General features: G+C 36.7%; 1 protein-coding gene across 3 annotated transcripts in view; it reads right to left on the bottom strand.

Annotated features, from left to right (window-relative positions):
* CADM2 (cell adhesion molecule 2) overlaps nt 1–21,858 on the bottom strand; it is a 573,509-nt gene that overhangs the window by 97,297 nt on the left and 454,354 nt on the right. For all 3 annotated transcript variants that reach the window (XM_053969852.1, XM_053969854.1, XM_053969853.1), the window contains 3 exons: nt 19,898–20,050; nt 17,213–17,350; nt 11,148–11,318 (listed from right to left, as the gene is read on the bottom strand). In XM_053969852.1, coding sequence (XP_053825827.1) covers nt 11,148–11,318; nt 17,213–17,350; nt 19,898–20,050 — 462 coding nt within the window. The remainder of the gene's footprint in view (nt 1–11,147; nt 11,319–17,212; nt 17,351–19,897; nt 20,051–21,858) is intronic.

Here is a 21,858-nt window from a genome sequence, read left to right as displayed (position 1 = left end):
TCCTGGGCCCTAAGCAACACAAGGAACATGTCTTATTAATTACTTGCCAGTTCAGAACACACTCAGCTGAGCTCCAGGCAGCCCAGATAAAACACACAGACCTTTTCTATGGTGTAACATCTGTGTCATGGCTGCCACATCATCTGGCAAGGAAAAGGATAACCCCCACCCTCCTCCCATTATCCACTGACTGTTTCCAGAATACTCCAAGTTCTGAATTAATAACTTAATCTTGTGCAGCAGCACCTCCTGCCTGGACCTGTAATACTCAGATTTACTCTGCCATTTTTAATAAATATATTTAACTTGTTGTTGTTTTTTGATTTGAACACAAACCACCATTTCCTCTTTGTACCAGAGTGCAAGTTACTATAACTGGTTCATTACAACACATTTTTCTTCTTACAGTTTTAGCTAAATTATGAGCTACCAACAGCATGTCTTTACTTCATGGTTTTATTTTATGACTGCAAACCTTCTGAATACTGAAAAGCTTTCATAAATTTCTCAGATATTTTAGTGTAGCAGTGAACAACAAGAGTTCTGGCGCTATCATTTTAAAAAATGTTATAAAAATCTAACAGTCCGATAATAAAAGATTATTGCTACCTGGTAATAAATGGCTGCCAGATGATAAGATTTTAAAAGTTTTTCCTGAGAGACTAATTCATTTATTGTCTACCCATTTTGGTCTGTTTTTTTTCAAAATGCGTGTTTGTGAAATCTATTTATGTCACAGCCTTCTACATTTTTCATTGCACTTTTTCTCTCTCTTATATCCTTGGAACCTTTCCATCATTTCCAGATGCAAAGATAAAATAAGCAGATACCTCTGAAAATGATGATGTATCTACTTTCTAAATTAATTAGCACTGGAGTAAGCACAGGCAAGTTTCAGGAACTTTTTTTTCCTTCAGAAACCATGAGATTATAATAATTTTCATACATGGATAGCAATTATAAAGCTCACTGAAAATTCTATAGCCCTATATAATTTGATTTCTATTTCTAAAAATTGTAAGAAAATAAGCTTAGGAAAGAAGAGACTTTAAAAGTAAATTCCAAGGACAAACCACTCCAGTATGCAGAAAAATAAGCATCGGATTGGATATCCTAAATGAGACGAGAAAGAGAGAGGAGCACTTTAATCAGCTCTGTGCAAGTGCTCACCATTTTTAATAGCTTTTACACTTACCAGCTGTGCATCCTACAGCTGTGAATCAGCATTTCCCCCAAATTTGGCTTATTTTGTAAATGGCAAGCAGCATGGCTTCTGTCTGTGCACTGCTGCCTTGAATAAGCACTTAGGTGCAAGTCTGCCTTGGTAATTTCAACAAAGTAGCCTGGCAGATACAAGAAGTTTGATGTTCTGCTTCAGAAAAGAATGAATAACTCATTGCTTAACTGGATGAGAGAAAAAAAAATCAATATTATGTAACTGAAAAATTATTTAATTCATAATATTTTGTGGGTGAGTCAATCTTGTTCAAGCAATTGTGCCATGGCAATGGCATTTAATTTAAATAAAAGTATTCAACAACGCTGTGAAATTAAGCTTTATGATAATACTTCAATACTTAGGTTTGATAGAAGTGAATACTTGGATCCACATCCACATGGATATTCCAATGTCTTCTTTTTGTACTCCTTTAAAACTGCTTTACAGTTAAGCAGGACCAGAAACAGCATATGGTCCCTTTGTTACCTGAGATTCTTTGATGAATTCTGTTGCGTCATCTTTAATCTCATCTGGTTTATTTTAAAATCATGTTTGTTGTAGGAAAGAGTAATAACAGCTTGTAACAGAAGAGTGTAAATACACTCTCCTGGATGTAAAACAAGAAAGTGGATGCCAATGTGGGGGAAAAGAAAGATTGATGAGTTAAATATTCCCTCCTGACATTCATATTACATGAGTGCCTGAATTTGAGCACCAACCTGGCAGGAAATCATTTAGGTTACTAATCCTGTGGCCACTGATTATGTGACTTTGTTAAAGATATCCATTGGACTTGTTTCAGCACCTCACCTGCTGGTCATGCCAGGCTCCTTCACCACAATTACTAAAACACAATAAAGGAGGTGAAATGTGGTAGTACATAACATGTGGCTTGGGGTTTTGGGAGGGTGAAAGAGAAGCTGGAAGTACAACATCAAAGCTCCACAGTTCCCCCCTGCTCTATTTCAAATGTTTACAACCTTACCCTGCCTCTGTCACATAATGTGTTCTTTGATCATTCTTACCTACTTTGTGCTTGGCCTTAACACAGGCAGAGATAAATGTGAGCACATCAGTAGCCCCTGCTGAATTAAGTGGAAGACAGAGTGGCACTGTCACCCCAGTTCTGAGTGTGTGCCACTCCATGGAGACAGCACCAGCCACTCCCCTTTACATGGCTTTGCAGAATGGGTCACTGGTTTCTGAATTAGGCATTAAGTTCCATCCACACACAGGAATGATATGGTAGAAACAATATTTTCTTTGCAAATCAGTTCTGTTTTCTCCAGTGAATGCAAGCAATGAAGCTTAGTTTTACAACTTTCATCTTGTTTAATTATTTTTGTCATGCCACTTTTTCGGAGTAAACAGTAAAATCTGTTCCATTTAGCATCTCCATTGCCATACACTGTGCTCTCTCCAACTTACTCATGTTTTATCTCACTTTTGCCATTAAGAGAAGGAAAAAAAAAAAAAAGACAAAGAAGTCTTCTGCCTAAACCACGTTATAAAGAAATCTGAAATTTGAGAGAGCGCATGACCTTTCAGTGTAACTTTATCTTCTGCTTTCTCAGATTCTTTTGTTTAAAGCCATCATTGTTCTGTTGTGTCTGACTTAAATTATCTTGAATATGGCTTAAGAACTATTGCACATCCATAACTGTTGGAGGAGTTAAATGAGAGCTCTGGATGCTCAACATTTCCAAGTATCTTTTCAGTCCTTTCTCCTGACATTCATATCAGATATTGGACACTATAAAAGTTTTCTCTATATAAAAATAACTAAGCAGTAGCATCAGGAAATGAAAATTTGCTTTGCTTCTTGAAAATATGCATCCCACCCTCATGAATGGCAAACTTCTCTTCCTTGGGAGGTTCTGGTAATGATCTCTAAATTTGTTTTTTATCTTTTCCTCCAGACTGTCTCACCTGCTTGCTGGTCTTTCCTACATTTAATATTATTAAACCCTCCCTCCCAAACTTCCTTTAAAACCTTCTGGAGCCCTCTCTTAGTCACACAACAGGCACATGGAATATCCCACCCACACCCGATTTCAAAGGTTTTATGCAGAGTAGACAAGCCACCCTGTGGATTTTCTACATAAGATTTTACAGAGAAATAAATTAGATTATATTTCATTTGTAAACCGTATTTGAACATAAACCTCCAGATGGTAAAGGTCAGGATTGTACATTAACCCTTTGAACTGGATATCCCCTTTGAAAGATGAAAGTTTGGCAGTAAATGGACTTACAAGTTTATGAATTATTTTGCATTTAAATAATGGATTTCTTATTTTCATCCGTCATTAACCTAATTGATCTCATTTAAACATGCAAATTGTAGCAGTGAACTTTTCTGTTCACAGATATCATCCTTTACTGTGTACAGTAACTATCCTTTAAGTTTCATTTGTTCCAAGCATTCACCAATATGAAAAGTTTAAGAAATCTAACTGTACTAATTAACAAAGTGCCTACATAATTATTGAGCGATATAATTAAGATTTTAATTAATTTTCATTCAATATGAAGAGATGTAGAGTAAAACTGTAGCTTTTAAATTGCATTCTTATTATTACTGTTTTTATCTACATCTTACTATGGTAAGTATAGAAACATCCCTCCTTTAAAGGAGATAGACTGACAGCTGGTCCTCAAAGTATTGTATTGAGATATATTTATTTTCCATATTAACATTCACAGGGTGAATTCAGGAACAAGAAAAAAACAAAACAAAACCTGTTTGGGTTGGTTGAGTATCACAACATGGGTGAGTCTCGGGTGGGAACCTGAATGTGTAAAAAGGATAAACTTATATAGGAGACAGTCAGCTGGAAGACACTGGAATTGTCTCCTTCTCAAGAATCCAGCAGAACATCATCAGTGAAAGAGATTTTGGGTCCTTTCAGATTCAGGGAGCCATTTCTGAAAACATCCAGCTTTTCCTCATGAGCTTCCACAGGACCTGAGCAGCTCACAGGTTTTCACTGGAAGTGAAGGATATCCCTGCTTGCTTAGGCTTACAGAGATTGTCTGTGATCAGAGGCTTTGTGAGAGACCGAGGTCCTGTCTGCACATCAGACAGAAAATACAGCCCCCTCTTGCTTCTTAAGCTGGAACGAAATGTGGCTTTAATCAATAAGACCAGGCTTCAAATATTGGTCTCCTCCCACAAGTTCCAGAGGTCTCTGAGGTATCACAGCTCCAAACCGCTCAAATAATACCATGACAAAATGGTTGTAAGAAGAGAGCAAATTGTGCTAGTTTGAAATAGAGAACTGAAAAGCCCTGGATGTGCAAATCTCAGGTGAGTTTTGTTTTTTTGGTTTGTTGGTTTGTTTTTTTTTTTTTTTGGTTTTTTTTTTTTTTTTTTTTTTTTTTTTTTTGTTTTTTGTGACTCTAGGGAGTTATGCTCCTGGAAAATCTAGGTCTTTTCACTGTATCAGAAGTTATAGGAGAATTGTGTGGTTAAACTCATTGATTGAAGTTGTCATTACACAGGCATTTTCTCTCTTGGCAAGATCAAAACCAGTTTCAATTCTCACAAGAATTGTAACTATTTTCACTCCTGACTCAACACACAGGCTATTTTTGTTTGAGCTCACCTAGTATTTTGGGGCCATGTTAAAAAAAAAAAAAAGTCAAAGAAAAATTGGAAAGCTATGCTATGGCACCTTAATATCTTAGTGAGCAAATAATTTTCTGACTCTGGGGATGCATCTCTTACCAGATTGTTCATATAAAGATTGTACCCAAATTTTACTTCTAGGCAGTGTCTGTCGGGGTGTCACACAGTGTAATGAAAAGATGGTAACAAGCAAATGAAAATGACCAACAACTCTGTTGACTAATCAGAAACCAGAGATCAGCATCAGTGAAGGAAATTTTTTTTCACTCTCATATTTTTTTCACTTCAGAAAAACTTATTCTCTGCCTAGAGAGTAAAAGCTACTTTCAAAAAAAGGGAGATGTGCCCTTGTTTCTAAAGCATAGGTGCCACTTAACACTGAGATAGTTCTGGAAGACATACCACAATTAAAAAAAAAAAAAGTAAATAACTTCAAAGTAAATGAGAGAAGGAGATATGCCAAAGTGCAAAAGCAAAGATGTTTTTTTAAGCATAAAATGGGGGGAAACAACTAAAGTAAGTAAAGAGAAAGGAGCACATGAAGAGGCAATTAAAATCAGCTTCAAAAAGACAAATGGTCACACAGCTTAAAGAAAATGAATGTGTGACACATATTCATTTACAGTACAGAAGGACCATATGTAGGGAGCAGAGAAAAGCTTTCCTCTCCTATTTTATCATAGCTAAGAAGTGTTCCATTTTGTGTGCTTTTGCATGGGCACACATCTGCCCTTTCTGAGCAACAAAAAGTCAGCAAGTCTGGGTAGAGACAGACACCTTGAAGAGCCACTAACATATTTAACACGTGACATTCATTAGGATTGAACATTAAGACTTAATGAAGAAGACAGGGTTTTTTGTCTCTATATACTGTTCTGATGGGCAGCTCAGAGTCTTTTTGACATTCACCACAGACACAGAGTCCAGCACCCAACTATTCATGACCCTTTTCTTGCCTTTTCTTTAGAATGCCTTATTTCATGTAGTGCTATATGAAGGTGCAGTACATTATATACTACAATTAATATATTTTTTTATATATTCACACACATTTTTAACTCATTTTTGTCCAGAATGTGTATTTTAGAAACTCTGTTCCAACAAAAAACTTGAAAGCAGTCAAGAAGAAAAAGTGTGCTAAACCCTCCTAACGAGCATCAGGGAACTCTCTTCGATGAAATTACTCTGCTTGCACCAGCAGAAATTCTGGACCCATCTTGCCACGAGGGGAGGTTCCATTTGTTGTTACATCAGGAGTGAGAGGGCAGAGTGCTGTCAGGCACACGTGCACACACAGAACCTCGTGTTCTACACGGCCGCACCAGCGCGTGCCTGATCCGATCCGCAGCCTGCCGCACTCCCAGGGCTTTCTTTACTTAATGCAAAATCAATACCTTTATTTCCAGGACAACTATTCCAACATCCTCACGGAATGGCTGCCTAATTTTAAAGTCAAGTCTAGATGTTCATTGCAAAAGAATCTAATAACAGCCCACAAAAGAAGAAGTGTGCCTATCACAAAAACATGTTGGAATAGCCTGTGGAAGCAAGTTAGCTTATGGCTATAGTTTTGTCAGGCTGACAATTCACTGCACATCTGTGTCTGCCAATATGGAATTTACTCAAAATTGCCTCTCTAGACACTTCTTTACATAACACATATTTAGCTTATTAGTGCTGTCATTTGGGAGTGTGGTCAGCTTTTGAGCAAAATCTCACCGAGTCCATTAGCACGGATCACATCACAGCTGCCATTTTAGAAGCGCAATGATTAGCTTTGAAGTTCAAATGATTTGATTTCACTTTAAGGCTTCAAGAGCAGCCTCTGGGGTAGATTTACACAATTAATTTTTACTGAGGTCTGCTGGGTAATTTACTGTAGTCAGAGAATCTTCACTAAGGTAAGGTAATTACCACTGGGTAATTTTATGGCACTCCATTCAGCACAAAGAAACATGTTAGCTGGTTGCTGCTCAGATAAGACCTGGAAGGAAGAGAAGATGCTGCTTTTGGGAATCACAACATGTCTGCAAGACTGAGGAGGGATGAGAAGAATTCACCGACTTCCCAGATGTGGACCAGAAGTTGTACGTGCCCTCAAAATGTCTTTTCAGGAGCGTGCAGAAGGACTTAGACAATCTCTTAAACATTGTACTGAGAAGCTTTCAAAATTGAAGCACTGTACCCATCATTCTTTAATACAGGAACAAAGAATATATTCTTTGTTTAGTCTGAACACAGAAGTAAACAATGAAATTGAATATCCCTTTGAGATTTGTATTTATCACTTACAAGAAGCACTTCCTCATAATCAGTGGCAGCTAGGCTGACAAGCAAACTTCAGAGCAAAGCCAGAGGGGATACAAGTCTATTTTAGGTTTGCTATTGACAGTAAGGGTCACAGGAAAAATAAACTCAGCAAGCAGTGTCATGCTACCACAAACCTCTGCTGGCCAAGCAGAAACTAAATTACAGCCCAACCTTTCAGCACAGCAGAAAGACTTGGGCAATTGGGCTGCCCTGCAGTGCACAGAGCACAACATACAGATGAACAGGATTAAGCACAAGTGAGACATAACATAAATTACAGGCAAATAAATAAAAAAAAATGGAGGAGCTAATTATCCTGTAGTCTGGAGTGGGGATATGTTATGCTTTCCCCTATTATTTTAATATTTTGAGTTTGCAAAATTAATCTGTGAAGCCCTGGGAAAACAAGGATTGACCACTCTCTCCTTCAAAATAATAATATAGATAATCTCCACTGCCAGACTGAACTATAAGAAATAAAGGAAATCAAAGAGCAGCAGAAGGACTTAGGCACTATTTCTATCACATACACATAAATATGAATAATAGAAAATAAAAATACTTTGAGTGTAAAAGTTTAGTCCTCAGCTTCATTTCATATGCTGTAGAACTACTGGGAAAGCTTATTTGATTTCTCTATCACAATAATAAAATATAGGATTAGTGTAAGGGGAAGAAGAGGGAATAAACATATCCTATATCTGATGGCTTTCATTTTGTTAAGTTGACTTCTACTAAAGCTGATGATAAAAGCAGCTGTGTGGAGTCATAAGCACTTCTATCTACATCTCTCCATGCACTAATTACAAATATCTGTTCCATACAGTCCCAGCATCTACGGCAGATTTAATATTATTCTATCTTTCACTAGGCATATAACAAAACCTGTAATTCCATTCCATTATTTTGCTTTCTTTTTTTCTCCACCTATCATCCACTGGATGCAAACACAACCCTGTACTTCCTACTGTTCTCTTTTTCTTTCCTTTGCTTTTTTGTTGGTTTGTTTGTTTATTTTGATGGAGCCACGCATTCTGTCCATTGTCAGGGGCCAGTTGCTTGAAACAAAGCAGGCTTTTCAACTTTCAAACACAATTATACAGGGCAGAAATGCTTAGACAAGTTCTTATTGCCCTTTCCTTCTAACTGGTGATGATACACTGATAATTCATGAGGAGCATCTGTATACCACAGATAAAACTTTTCAGATTTTAAAACTCAAGTGCAGTTCTAGTGAGTGATGCCTCATCTTTGTACGTTCATTCTCTGCCAAACTGATGCCCGACTGTGCTGTTCTGTTTGACACCACTTTAAGAGACTTGCTTATCATTCTCTCACCATTGTCTGCTAATTTTATAGATCTCTGGGACATTAAGGGCATGTGGCAATGCCACACTAACTTGGTTGTGATTTTGGAGTCTAATGGTTGTCAGATGAACAAATTTTCCTGACTTTGAGGTTCCATAATTCATCAAATTTGCCACCACTATTTTTGCCCTGCTGCAAGGTGGCATTGAGGATATATGTTGGATCAGCTTCCACAGGGCCCTGTGAGCATCATTCTTGCTGATAGAAACAGGATGTCTTTCATATGCTTGAAATCTTATGGACTGACAGAAGAAAAAACAACTTCTGGTGACTGCAGTAATAGCCACGACAATGGTGAGGAACACAAAGAGAATAAAATCAAGGAGCCCAGTTCCAGTGTAATGTACTCCATTAGGAGTATTTGGGATTGCTCCAGTGAAAAACTTCACTCCTCTCTTTCCTTTAAGGCTCTCTGATGAACCATATAATCAGTTCCTTGAATCTTCTTCTCCTTTTGTAAAGTTTCCTTTCAAAATTTGACCAGCATTAAGATTTCTGAGTATGCTGACCATGGAAATGTAGGTGGCAAGGACAAGGACAACAAAAGACTGATCTTAGTCTTCACTGATCTATGTCACCAATAATAGAATACTTTTTCTCCATAGCTTTAAATGGCGCTTCTCTCTGCCCTAAACTTCAGCTTCTTTTGGCACATTTATCACTTCTCTTTCTCTGTATAACGACTCTATACCAGTGCTGGAGAGTATTAAATTGATTGGTGGAAAATTAATGGAGCAAGCAGGAATGATAGAGAACAATTACTTGTGCATTATGGCTTTTGATAAGCTGGCAATCTGAGGGGGCACTAACATAAAGCACACCAGTAATGGAAATGCCCACTGCAGTCTGACCTTGTCAGAGAACTTCAGTGAGGCCAGAGAAGAGGGAGAAGGGTCTTGTTCAAAATTTGGAGAAACAAGCATAGAGGAAGATTCACCTCACTGCTATTTAGCAAGTTAGTGCCTTGCTACAAGGGTGCAAATTGGAAGGAAAAACCAAATATTCAGGAATTTTTATATACAAGAGGCCACAAAAAGGCTTTTTTTGCCTTATAAGAATTAGGCAAACCAGAACCCTGCCTTTACTTTCAGGCACATTACACTACATTGCAGCCATTTTAAACCCTTTTTAGCTGTCCAATTTCTGCACCTATTGGTCTATTACATTTAGTTCATCTCCTGTGGTGCCAACATCTTGAGCAAGGCACTGAAGAAAGAGCAAAGAATTAGGAAGTGAAGGCATGGGCAAGTTCAGTGGCTGATGGCTATGCAATTTAGAATTCAAGGAAAGAAAGTTGTTAGGGATTCGTGTCTCCAGCACAGATGCATTTGAATATATTAAGAGAGGTGTTTAATAGCCATTTGGTGAAGAAAGGCCCTGATCTCCCTCAGTAAAATGATGGCTAGAATGTTTCAGAAAACATTTTTAGCACATATGCTAATCCACATTCTCTTCTCTTCTCAGGCTTTTTTGCAGATGGCATTTTTAGCAAAGTTGTCAGCTTCTGTGTACAGAGTGCTTTTGCCATTCCTGCCTTTTACATGTGCTGCAAGTCTTAGATGCTTATAGAAATATCCCTGTTTAGAAACAAGTTACATATGGCAGCAGTCCTTGACATGGTTCCTTAGGAGCTGGTTGCAGTCACTGAACACTTGCCTGCTTCAGGGAAAATCTTGTCTGGTGTATAACAGGTTGATTGTACCTGGTCTAAAAAGATATTCATGAAAGGTCTTTTGCCTTCCCTTAGTCTGACATTTTGCAGGTGCCTGTTGTTGCTAGCTAAGCAATGAGATGTACAGGTGTTCTCCAGAAAAAAAAAAAAAAAAAAAAAAAAAAAAAAGCCAACAAAAAAAACACCACCTGAAAAATGGTGGATACAAGTGAATATGAAAACGTCAGCTGATGGTATCTCTCACAGTTTATAAGTGACAAAACCCCACTGACTCAAAGGACAGCTGACTGCAGAGTACAGCACACAGATAGAAAACCAGATTCATTCAGCTTTGGAACAATGCACTGTGGAAAACATCATGTCCAGAAATGCTGTTTGAAAGAAAAAAAAATAGCCAATATATAAAGATGCAATACAACTGAAGTTTGGATTAGCTAGATTAATAAATTAACTAAATTAATAAATCTTAAAGAGATTTTCTTCCTGAGTCTGTGCTATTAACAACACTAGTGAGTTTCTTTAGCAGGATTCAGCATCATTGAGGCAATCTGCTACAAGCTTTACTTAATTATATCCTTGTTTCAAGTTTCTAGAAACTTTCAAAGAAAACTGTGAATTAGGATGCTCTTGATGTTTAATAACACATTTACATTGCTTCAATGATAACCAAAAAAGATAAATGCATTTTCTTTCCACGACTTGTCAAAGAAAACCAAGAACTTAGTCCTCCCATAGTGCTCTCAATGGTAAAGCTTACATTAAACTTTTTTGAGTCACTCCTGTAAAAATAAAAAAAAAAAATACATCCAACCAACCAAATTTAACCACAGGATTTGGCTAAAAAAAAGGCGTTATCTATCTGCACAATACCAGAGAACTTTGTCCAACAGACACTCTGAAACAAAACAAAACTATAAAAGCAAGCATGTATAATGTGTATTACTTACAGTGTATTTCTAGAACCTGCATTGCTATCTGAGGTGTAGAGTTTAGGGACTCATGATCTACTCTGCAACTTACAACTGCACCATCATCACTGCGATCTGCTAGGAAATCCAGCGTGCTGCTGACTGTGAATGTTTTACGAACTGCATCTTCTTCTTTTATATATTTAACATCTGAAAGAAAGGATAAATAGTTAGTTATTTCTCCAATATTTTTTGGAAAAAAAAGTAGCCCAGCATTAGACAGCTAGATTTCCTGTCACAGTTTTTGGGAAAAAACACATCTTTCATATACGTGTTGGTCTCTTTAATATAAAAGTAATTAGACTGCAGTTATTCCTCAATTTGCTCTCATTGTCAGAGTAGGAGATACATATTGAAAGACAAAATTTTGAAACTGGTTCCATGATACTGCATTCAAACAGAAATTCCATTCTTTATTACCTCTTGAATGTTTAGGTCCATATTTGATGTAAATGTTCTGTATAGGTCATCTGAAAAAGATTGTGATCTCGTCCCATCCGCATTACTTTACGTATCCACAGTGTCACTAAACATTAAATTTCCCAAGATTCTTCTTATAGCCTCTCACAGTAATGCAAAACATGGATATTACTGAAGCCATGGATATTACTGAAGCCATGTGCACATACTCAGATTAATCCTGTGCTTGCTTTAGTCATTGCTTATTCTGTTGTTTGGTTAGAATTATGCTAATTTACTAATTAAACTAAACCCAGGTATAGTCACCAGTGGTAATAAACAACTGTAAATAGAGCATGCCACAGTATTTACTGGAATATACAAATGAGTCCCAAGAAGACCAGAAATAAGAGAACTTCCACTCACTGCTTTACACCATTCTAAACTGATTTGATACTTTTGTGCAGATCCAGCTAAAAATCTGAGGTTTTAGCACAGACATTGCAGTGGGGGGAGTTTTCAGCTTTGCTTAGGAAGCATAATCTCAATTCAAGGCTAAGATTCACATTCAAAACATTTGTTGTAAGAAATACATGCTAGATCAGAAATGAAGATCCAAAAGACTGAGCATTTGAGTTAAAATGTCTGAATGTATTAACTGGAACATGAGATCTTCTTACACATACTTTAGAATTGTTTTACTTGGTTTCCAACTGCCTGTGATACTTATTGATTTTAGTTTATTTCAGAAAAATGGTAAGCTTGTTATATTGATTTATTGCAGTGAAAGCTTGAAAAGACATCTATAAATACTTAAACATATATATTAAATTACACTGAGATTTCATATGTCCTCTGTGCCCTAAAAAAGTGAGAGGTTTCAGTTTTACAAATTATACTAAATCCCATTAGAGAACAGAATGACCTAAATAAAATTTCCATGAAATATCAATTTTAGAAAGCAAATCTTCAATGGCTTAAGCTACATAGTTTTAGATTAAAAATACCTCTGACATCAGAGAGGTGGTCTTTATCATTGTCTCCAGACAGACAAGGACACCGTGTAGTTATACAGTTTCCATTTTTCCCTAAAATAGAATTATTTTTTGCATACGAGAATTCTTCTGCCTGTTTGCTGCTAAGCTTTAAAAGATTTCAATTTCTGCCATGGTCACTATTAATATTTAGGGATTAGTAGGCAAGAGAAATATTGACCAGAGCTAAAACAAAGTTATTATAATCAAACAACAAATGTCTTCACTAATATTTAAAGCAAACACATGTGATTTTGTTCCCAGAGTTAGGTTTCCAAATTTATTATTAAAGCACCTATATAGGTAACATTCTGCTTATAAGTAATGTGCACATCCCTTTGCTTACTGACTTCAAGTGGGTGACAGAAGACTCCTGAAAACATCAACAATAATTTTATTGAGATGTTGTGGATTCTTAATCCTTTAGAAAAACAAAGGCAGTTAATTTCCCAAATTGATGTCTACAAGTCTCTCTCTAGGTATCTATTGTGTGAAATTGTTCAACTCTTAGAATAAATTTCTTCTGCAAAAAGGGCAGTGATAAGATTCCACAAACTGTTGGCATCCTCACCAACAGAAATTTTTAGCTTGTTCTCCTTATCAGCTGTATTTTCCTAGATATTTCTCCATGGTACATGAAGGTGTGACTGCAGTATGTTCTAATTGAGTACAAACCCAACTGGATGTAAGAAAGGTGGAGATCAGGTACTGGGTACACACCATCACGCAGCACATTTTACAGAATTTTTAAATATGTCAGTTGTAGCCTACTGTTTCATTTGTTTTCTTGCTGCTCCTCTCTCTCCTAAATAGTTCCTTGAAGAAGAGCTTGAAAAGAAATCCATGACACAAACATTTTGTGTGGGAAGCACTGTAATGGAACGGGCTGAAAGGATACAGCTTTATGGAGGAGGACCTAGGGGTGGTAGGACATGTTGAACATTAGTCAGCTTGCAGGGCTGAAAGCTAAAACCCACTGCCTTGCATCAGTAAAAGCACAGCCAGAGAGTCAGGGGAAGTGATGCTTCTCTCTTTGGCACATGCATGACTACATTGAGAATACCAGGCCCAGTTTTGGGCTTTCTGAGGAAAAAAGGTACAATGAACCTGTTGAAAAACGCTGCAGTCAGTGGAGCTGTACAAAGACATCTTCAGAAAGTTGATATTATCTAACCTGTGGAAGAGAAGACTAAAACCAGATCAAACTGCTGCTTTAAAATACATCAATTATGGCCATAGAGAAAAAAAGCCAGAATCCCCTCAGAGGTGTACAACAAAAGCTGATGGGCAACAAACATAAGTTAAACCTAGACAAATTTGGATTATGTATCATGAAATATCTACAAATAATGAAAACACTCCACAAGAGGGCTTCAGAATGCTGAAAAATCTAGCCCAGACAAAAATGTTTCTATGGAATCTCTGTCCTGTGAGACTTTTCAAACCTGAATTGGAGAAGATCTTTAGCCACTTGATTTAACCTTGGAATAGATGTTGGGCCAAAAGAAACCTGGGGATCAGCTTTGGGCCCATTTCCACCACTTTCAGACAGGTGCACATACACATAAGGCTTTATCAAATAATGCAGGGTTATATCTCATAAGTATAGATTTTTGATAGGGAAAATAATAAATTGAAATGATGGAATGTCCATCATCCATTGATTATTGCAAGCTATTTATAAAAGCATATACCTGTAACACACAGAAATACCCATATTTTAAAATGACAGTTTTTCTGGTTTTACATGGCAGATATAATTTTTGTTTATATTTAAACTCAAGTTCTGACATGAAATGGCCTTATTATCTAAAAATAAAAAATCATCTTTGTTTTAGAGGTTTCTCAAGACGATGATCAGTGCCTCTCTGAAATCTTTGTGTATACAAAAATTAAAGAAACTTACTCAAAGCATCTTAACCTGTTGCAACAAAATGAGCTTATTTAGTTTTAAAATCCAATCTGCCTAGGAAAAGAAACAAAAAAGAAAATCCATTCAAAATATTCCTGAAGCCTAAAAAAAAATTATTTATATAATTTTGTTGAAAGAGCATGTAACAAATTTTGTTGAAAATAATAGGTAATTTCAAAATCAAAAATTTGCATTTAGCTTCTCCAGTATTTTTGCTCTTAATAATCTTCCAGAAATGTCACCAGAATGCTAAACTGCAGATCCCTTTGTTACGTTGGTGCATATATGAGTGACAGAACACTCAACTAAAAGGTGTGGCACTCAGTGCTTCACATTCAGTCTCTCTCATTACTAACACTTACTTTATCAAACACTATTCCTTTATCAGATGATGATTTCTTTTTTGAGTCATAGCAGTGGAGCTACAATTTTATAGTGGCTTTTTCCCCTTTGGTGCAACTGTGATCTCAGTGCATCATTTATATTCGTTTGCAGCATGTATAATACAGTGGAACACAATTGGATTTACTGGTGCTAGACAGACGAACTTCTAACCTTTAATGTCAGCTGCATTAGCATATCATTTCATATCTATTTTCTCAGATTTATCATTTCACCTTTTACACTGCACAAAGCTAATGTAACTTCTGCTGATGCCACTGCAGACTGGTTAGGTTATTTTATTTCTAACCTTTGAGAAATGGCAATGTGCTCTTCAGAAGACCTAGAAAACTTAACTGAAATGAATGTGCTCAATACTTTCCTCCTATTTCCTCCTATTTCTGGTTGTTGGGGGTTTTTTCCCCTTTATTTTTCTTTTTCATACTCCTTTTATACACCCTTTTCCCCTATCCTGTTTTTTTGTTTGTTTGTTTGTTTGGTTGGTTGGTATTTTTAAAATCCCTTTAGGAACTCTTGAGAAAAATAAATTAGTTAGAGTCAAATCAGCAAATTGTTTACTGGCTTCAAGTACTTGTCAGCTGAAGAAAGACAAAGGTATTACACCAGATTTTAGAACATAATTTTTAAAATAACATATTTTCAAATATGTGTAGCCTTGCTCTGAGGCCAACTGTATCAGTATTTCTCTTATAGTATTGACTCTTGGAGTTATTTCCAATCTTAACATGCCTTGAATATGTATATTCATCATGCCATCTTTTCTGGAGGACACAATCTATGCTGTGCCAGGTATGTTAGCTGTGCTGTTTAATTCTTTTTACTTGCATTTGATTAGATGTTGCCTTTCTTTCATCAATTTCCTCAAATTTCGCAGTACTGAAAAGAATTAGTCTCTGTTTACTCATTTTCTATTCTTGTTGCACATTTCAAATTATTCCAGTCTGAAATGCTTGTTCTTTTCAATACTACTCTCATTTTCATTAGAAATATAAGGACACCTCTATCATGGACAGGATTCCATAGGCAATCATCTGCATTCTCCTTTATTCACAAACTTTATACAACAGCTTTGCTTTTGCACATTGAACTGTGGTAGAGAATAGTAAAGGAAGATAAATGGTTCTGTAATTAACTCTGTAACTTTGCTTGAGGCAGTTTATTGAGCTAATGAAATCCAAAATATTAGACAAATCAGATAAATGAAGGGTGTTTTTTTGTTTGTTTTTGTTTTTTAAAGCTGCACAGAAAAGGTGGATTCTGAATATTTTATTCATCTAGTCTTAGAGCAGAATGAATAGGGGTGACATGAATAAATACCAATACCTTATCCTTTTTTATCCATCTACTTTATAATGGGCACCTCAACTGGCTTGGAGGTGTGACAGCCTTCTGCATCAGGAAGCTCTCTTCACTCACTCATTCACCAATGAGGATTTAAAACTATTCCAGCATTTCTAAGAATATGGAGTAGAAAACTAAGCTCTAAGTGAAGAGCATACCAAGTGAAAGAGAAGATGGAAAGGAAATAAACAGCTTTTTATATGCAGCTCTTTCCTAACTCGCTGCATCCTTGAAAGCAAATCCTTGTTGTCAGCTTTGGTTTTAATCATTCAATGGCTTTTCAGTTACAGCAGACTTTGTCCAACTCCCCCCAGCCCCTGTGAAGTTTTCCTGATACTCTTTGAAGTCCATCTTCTCCCTCCTCCTTGCTGCAGACTGCCAGCATCCTTGCCTCAGCTGGAGATTCTGAGTTTCCCAGCTGAGATTCCCTCATTTGCTACATCTTGGCTCTCCCTCAGCAAAGCAGACTCCATAGGTCACCTATGGGAAGTGCATTCTCCTGTCTCCTCCTGGTCACATTCTCCTGTTCTGCCATACCTGGTCACATTTATTTAGGGGAGTGTAACATAAATCTGGGAATTAACTAAATCAGACATACCCCATGCTGGAATGGCACAAGAGAAATGAAAAGGGAAAATATCAGGGATGAGTGGTCTGACTGTGATAATAATCCAGAAAACATTTCTCTATGAAGCCTCACAGTTGAGTTTATTATGCTGCACAGAGTTCTGAGCAATCCAAAACATCAGTTTTTACTATTTGAAGAAAACAATAAAAAGATGGTTATATGACCACTACAGTAAATTACAATCAATTCTTCATCTGTGTACTGTCCCCTACTCATTTCATGACCCAATAGGAGCAACTTTACTAACACAGATTAAAAGAAACATAATTCTACAGAATGTACAGTTTTTGACAATTGGACCAAATGACACCAAAATCCTTTTAAATACCTTTAACTTCTTTGTCATTCTTGAACCATCTGATATCAGCTGCTGGCTTACTACCAGATGTCTTGCAAGTGAGCTGCATCCTCTCTCCCTCCATAACTGGCGAGGTAAATCCAGTAATTTGTGGCTTTTCAGGAACACCTAACAAGCAAACAAGCAAAATGTCTCTGATGGTGTCAGCTGCTGCCACAAATGCACAACCAACTTAACGTTCACTTCTTCATACGCTCTAAATTCTGGAAACAGGATAATTAATTCCTCATGCCTTGTCAGTTAAACTTTTTTCCTATTGTAAATTATCCATCAATCTGAATAGTAGTTGATTCTAAATAAAGAAAGAAATTTTCTAAGAGAAACAGATTGCATTTTAATAAATATCTTATCCCTGTATATTCTGCACACAGGTCTAGTCTGATTTGTTACAATATTTAAACTGCTCAGCACAGCAAGCAGGATGACAAAGCACATTAGAAGCACTGCTGTGAAAATTAAACATTAAACTGGTAACAAAAAGCTGAACTGACCTAAGTTGAGAACAGATATTTACACCTAAATAATGAAGACTTCAATAAAAAAGACTGGGAAAAGTGAGGGTGAAAATAAATACTGGAGTCACTTTATCTTCAGAGGAACAAAATCAAAACACCAAGAGGTATAATCACAGCTCCACCGACTACAGAGAGTTCTTCAGCTGTATACAAGTTCTTCAGAGCAGATCATATGATTTGGACATATCATACACATAAATATTCAATTTGGAAATGGTTGTTTTTCAGTGAACCATGGAAGATTAAAAAAAAACAAAAAAAAAAAACAAGAACAAAAAACAAAACATGAAGAAAATTGGGAAAGTTTTGATCACTGCGCGCATAAATCCATTTAACTTATGAAGACACCAGAATAACTTATTTTAAAGTAATACTGATGACAGTAATTAAAAAATCTCCAAAAATGTCAGTTATATCTTGCAGCTACAGTGCTTTGGTGCATTCACATTTGTGGCAAGATAAAGGGCTTGGTCACAGTAATTGATCTAATGCCCTGTACTTAATAATTCAGTTTTTTCTACATCTCTTTTCCAAAATGACAGATTATGTACAAAAAAGCAAAGCAGCATAATCTCTTGCATAGTATATCTCTTTAAATAAATCTAGTCCTCTCTTTCAGGACAGAAAATGGTGTCAATACCTTGACACTTAAATTTTCTAATCGAAAGCAGAGCAGTCAATAAAGAGATTATTAGTACATAAAAGGATAGTTTATCTGATTAAAAGATGTAATACATTTCAGTGGCAAAGATTCCCTTCTCCAGCAGCAAATATTTTAAGAGTTTAAAATGTTCCTTTGAAATAGGAAATTACAAATACAAAATGAAAAAAGGCAGGAATCCTAAACTGCGCAGCTTCCTCTCTTGGAAGGTAAATAAATGATGTTGGGAAAACTTAATGAAACCCTCCCCTAAAACAAAGGTAAAGCTTAAAGGACTGTTAAAGATCAAGCTACTTTTGTTAATAAATATTGGCTAGATATTTTGGGGGTTTTCTTGTCTTTGTAACACCTTTCTATGTCTTTCTGCCATTTAAAAGCATGAACTGGTGCACTTCTCAATTGTTTAGATCATGAAATGCCTCTCTACAGAAGGAAGATTAAGCATAGGCAGTTGCTATTCCAGAATATTTTGCTTTGAGTGGGTACTTTTTGTCCTTAATGGCAAACTTGTGAAGACTTTTGTAAAATTGTCTCACAGGGACTGAAAGGGAGATGCATTTCATATCCTAAGCACAAAACCAATTCCCTGGCTGGATTAATGTGAATATTACTGCCACAGAGAATATCTTACATTAGTTCTATTAAATTCAACTGTCTGCTCATCCACATATAAAAATAAAACAAAAAGAAAGAAAGAGTCATGTTCAGGGACAGAAAAAAGGAAAAAATAAAATCAATCTCTAAAATCATATAGCCTTTTAGGTTCGCAGGTGTGTTTTAGTGAACTATAGCAATTTTGGCTGATTGGGCTACTGACATTCATAGAATCATATAAAGCTTCGAGCAGAAACTTTATTTCCTGGGCATCTCTTGAAATCTATTGCTTTTCTATGTGTATCTATAACCTTTGGGGAAAACAGCAGAGCACTTAGAGGATAAAGCATAAAAGAAGCGGCAAACCCAGTGAAAATTTGCACTTTATAGACCAAAAAAAAAAACAACAACAACAACAAAAAAAAAAAAAAAAAAAAAAAAAAAAAAAAAAAAAAAAAAGAGAAAGCAGAATGAGCCAAAAAAATGCACAGCTAAGGAAAAATGATAAAGCTCTAAAGCTCGTTTTGATTTCATGCTTTCTGATTTTCTCCCCTTTGCCCTATCCAACAGATTGTCAGGAGATGAACACATGCACCTTCCCTGCAATCGTGGTGCTCGGCATGTAGAGGTTATGTCCATTTTATGGAGCGCTCGTTCCGTGGTGTTTGTGTGCTCCCTAACTCATTATCCTGCCACGGTGCCAACAGTAAGAGGCATGTTATTTTTCAGCCCAGCAATATGAAACAATAAACATCAGGGGAAACTGGATCAGACGTTTACATTTATCTTCTGCCAAGCCTTAGAAAAGTTCATTCTTATCATAATTTGCCAGAGCCCGAGGAGTTTAACACTTGCTTCTTTCTGCTCAGCTCAGTTTGTACTTACCGAGGACGGTGAGGAAAGCCTTGGAAGTTTTGACAGGCATGGTGAACAAAGAGCAGGTGTACTGCCCTTCGTCCGACAGGGACACGTCGCTGACGCTGATACTCAGCTCGTGCCACGACGCTCGCACCAGCTCGATTCTGTTGTCCCTCAGAGCTGAAAAACAGCAAAAAAAATGACATTGCTGTTGGATCCAGCACGTGAACAAAGCGTGGGGTGCTGTACAAGAGGCTCCAAGAAGGTTCCTAGAGAAACCAGGCCCTAGAACACAGGGGTGGGGACACAGTTGTCTATGCAGAGCAGTTTGTTTTCTCAGTGGAATAAAGTGGAAGAGTTGAGCAAGATTTTGAGGAGTGTATTAAGTGATTTTTAACATATATAAACCTAGAAACTACAGGACTTGAATTAACTCTGGCCTTCCTCTAAAAATCCCAGCAATGACTTTGATTTCTGCCCCCTCACAGCTTTGTTCAGTGCATAAAATAAATCCTTCCCAAAACAAACTTGTTTTTCACGTATTTAAAGATGTTGAGAATCCTGTATCAAGCCCTGCATAGTTTGCCTACAGATTTTTCCCATGTCCATTACTACTAATATTGAACTGGAATATCAGATTTCTCAAATTTTGTAAATAATTATTTCTTATTACTAATAGACTGAAAGTTCCACTTATACATGCATATGTAGTACACTTAACAATTGAGGTAATTGAGTATAGTGGCTTTCCATTTCTGATTACAAATAAAAATACGGTCACTTCTGTTTGCATGGAAGCAATGAGGGAGAAGGATCATGTAGATTCACTTAAATTCAAAATGTCACTTTAGTTAAGGCTTTAAAACTGAAAGCATTTTATAACCTATACTTAGATTGACCCCCATTTTCTATTGAAAAACTGGCAAAACATTCCCAAACATTCTATTTTTCCGCAGTAAAGTTGCTTCAGGAATCTGCATATATTATCCAAGCCATTCCACAGCATAGAAATACTAATATCATAAGTGAGCAAACACTGTAATTCTCCTAAGCAAACAATAAAAAAGCCTCTATAACTCAGGAAGTTTAGCTGTATACCTCTAGATTAAAATGTCTGGCCTGATAGTGTGTGAAACTTCAGTGAGTCTATTTTTACAGCAAATCTCTGAAAATCAAAAGTAAAATGATATTTATCAAGACAGTTGAACAAAGGTGTTCAAGTCCCTAATGCTGTTCCCTCTCATCTCTTTCCAAAGTCTCCAAAGACTCTTAGATTTGTCTAGTATACCTCTTCCAATGACAAAAATAAATAAAGAGTTTTATTGTGGTTCTTTTGCTACCTTAACCTAGATGCTTCTGCCCAATTGCCGTCCAAGATTTACACCAAAATAAGATACAGTGAAGATTCAGCAAAAGCGTCTCTTGAATTTGTCTTCTTCTAAGGCTGCCATTTAGGTTTGTTCTCACCAGAAAATTTCAGCTGAATTTGCTGATTATTTCAGGGTAGGCCAGCTAAAGCTCAGCTTCATCTTCTGCAGGGTCTGAGGACTGAAAGGTGGCAACTTAATCATGCCTAACATAAAGGCATGCCATGAACCTCTTCAAGGCACATCAAAAGGACTGAGGCTGTGTGTAATGGACACATTCCAAACAGAAGTGAGATGTCATCTGGCCAGCCACAACAAGAAAAAACCCCCACAATTATTTAGTTTATAATATCAAGTCTAGATAATGATGAAAAGAGAAGCAACCTTAAAGGAAACAAGCAAGTGAACCAGAAGCCACAAAATGCAAAGCTGACAGAACAGCTGAGAAAAACAAGCTCAGGAAAACAAAAAAACACATAAAGCAAGCATCTACCAACCCCAAACAGCAGCAAAGCTGATCATTGTGGCTTTAGCAGCTAAAACTCCTCACAACAGTGAAGCTGTTGCTATCTTTGACCAAGTAGATGGGGACTCAGAATTCCTTTCTCAGCTTGTCAATTC

Source organism: Vidua macroura, chromosome 2 (genome assembly GCF_024509145.1).
Source record: "Vidua macroura isolate BioBank_ID:100142 chromosome 2, ASM2450914v1, whole genome shotgun sequence".
Taxonomy (NCBI): domain Eukaryota; kingdom Metazoa; phylum Chordata; class Aves; order Passeriformes; family Viduidae; genus Vidua; species Vidua macroura.
Note: the sequence above shows the minus strand (reverse complement) of the source record. Positions and strands in the feature narration are given on the sequence as shown.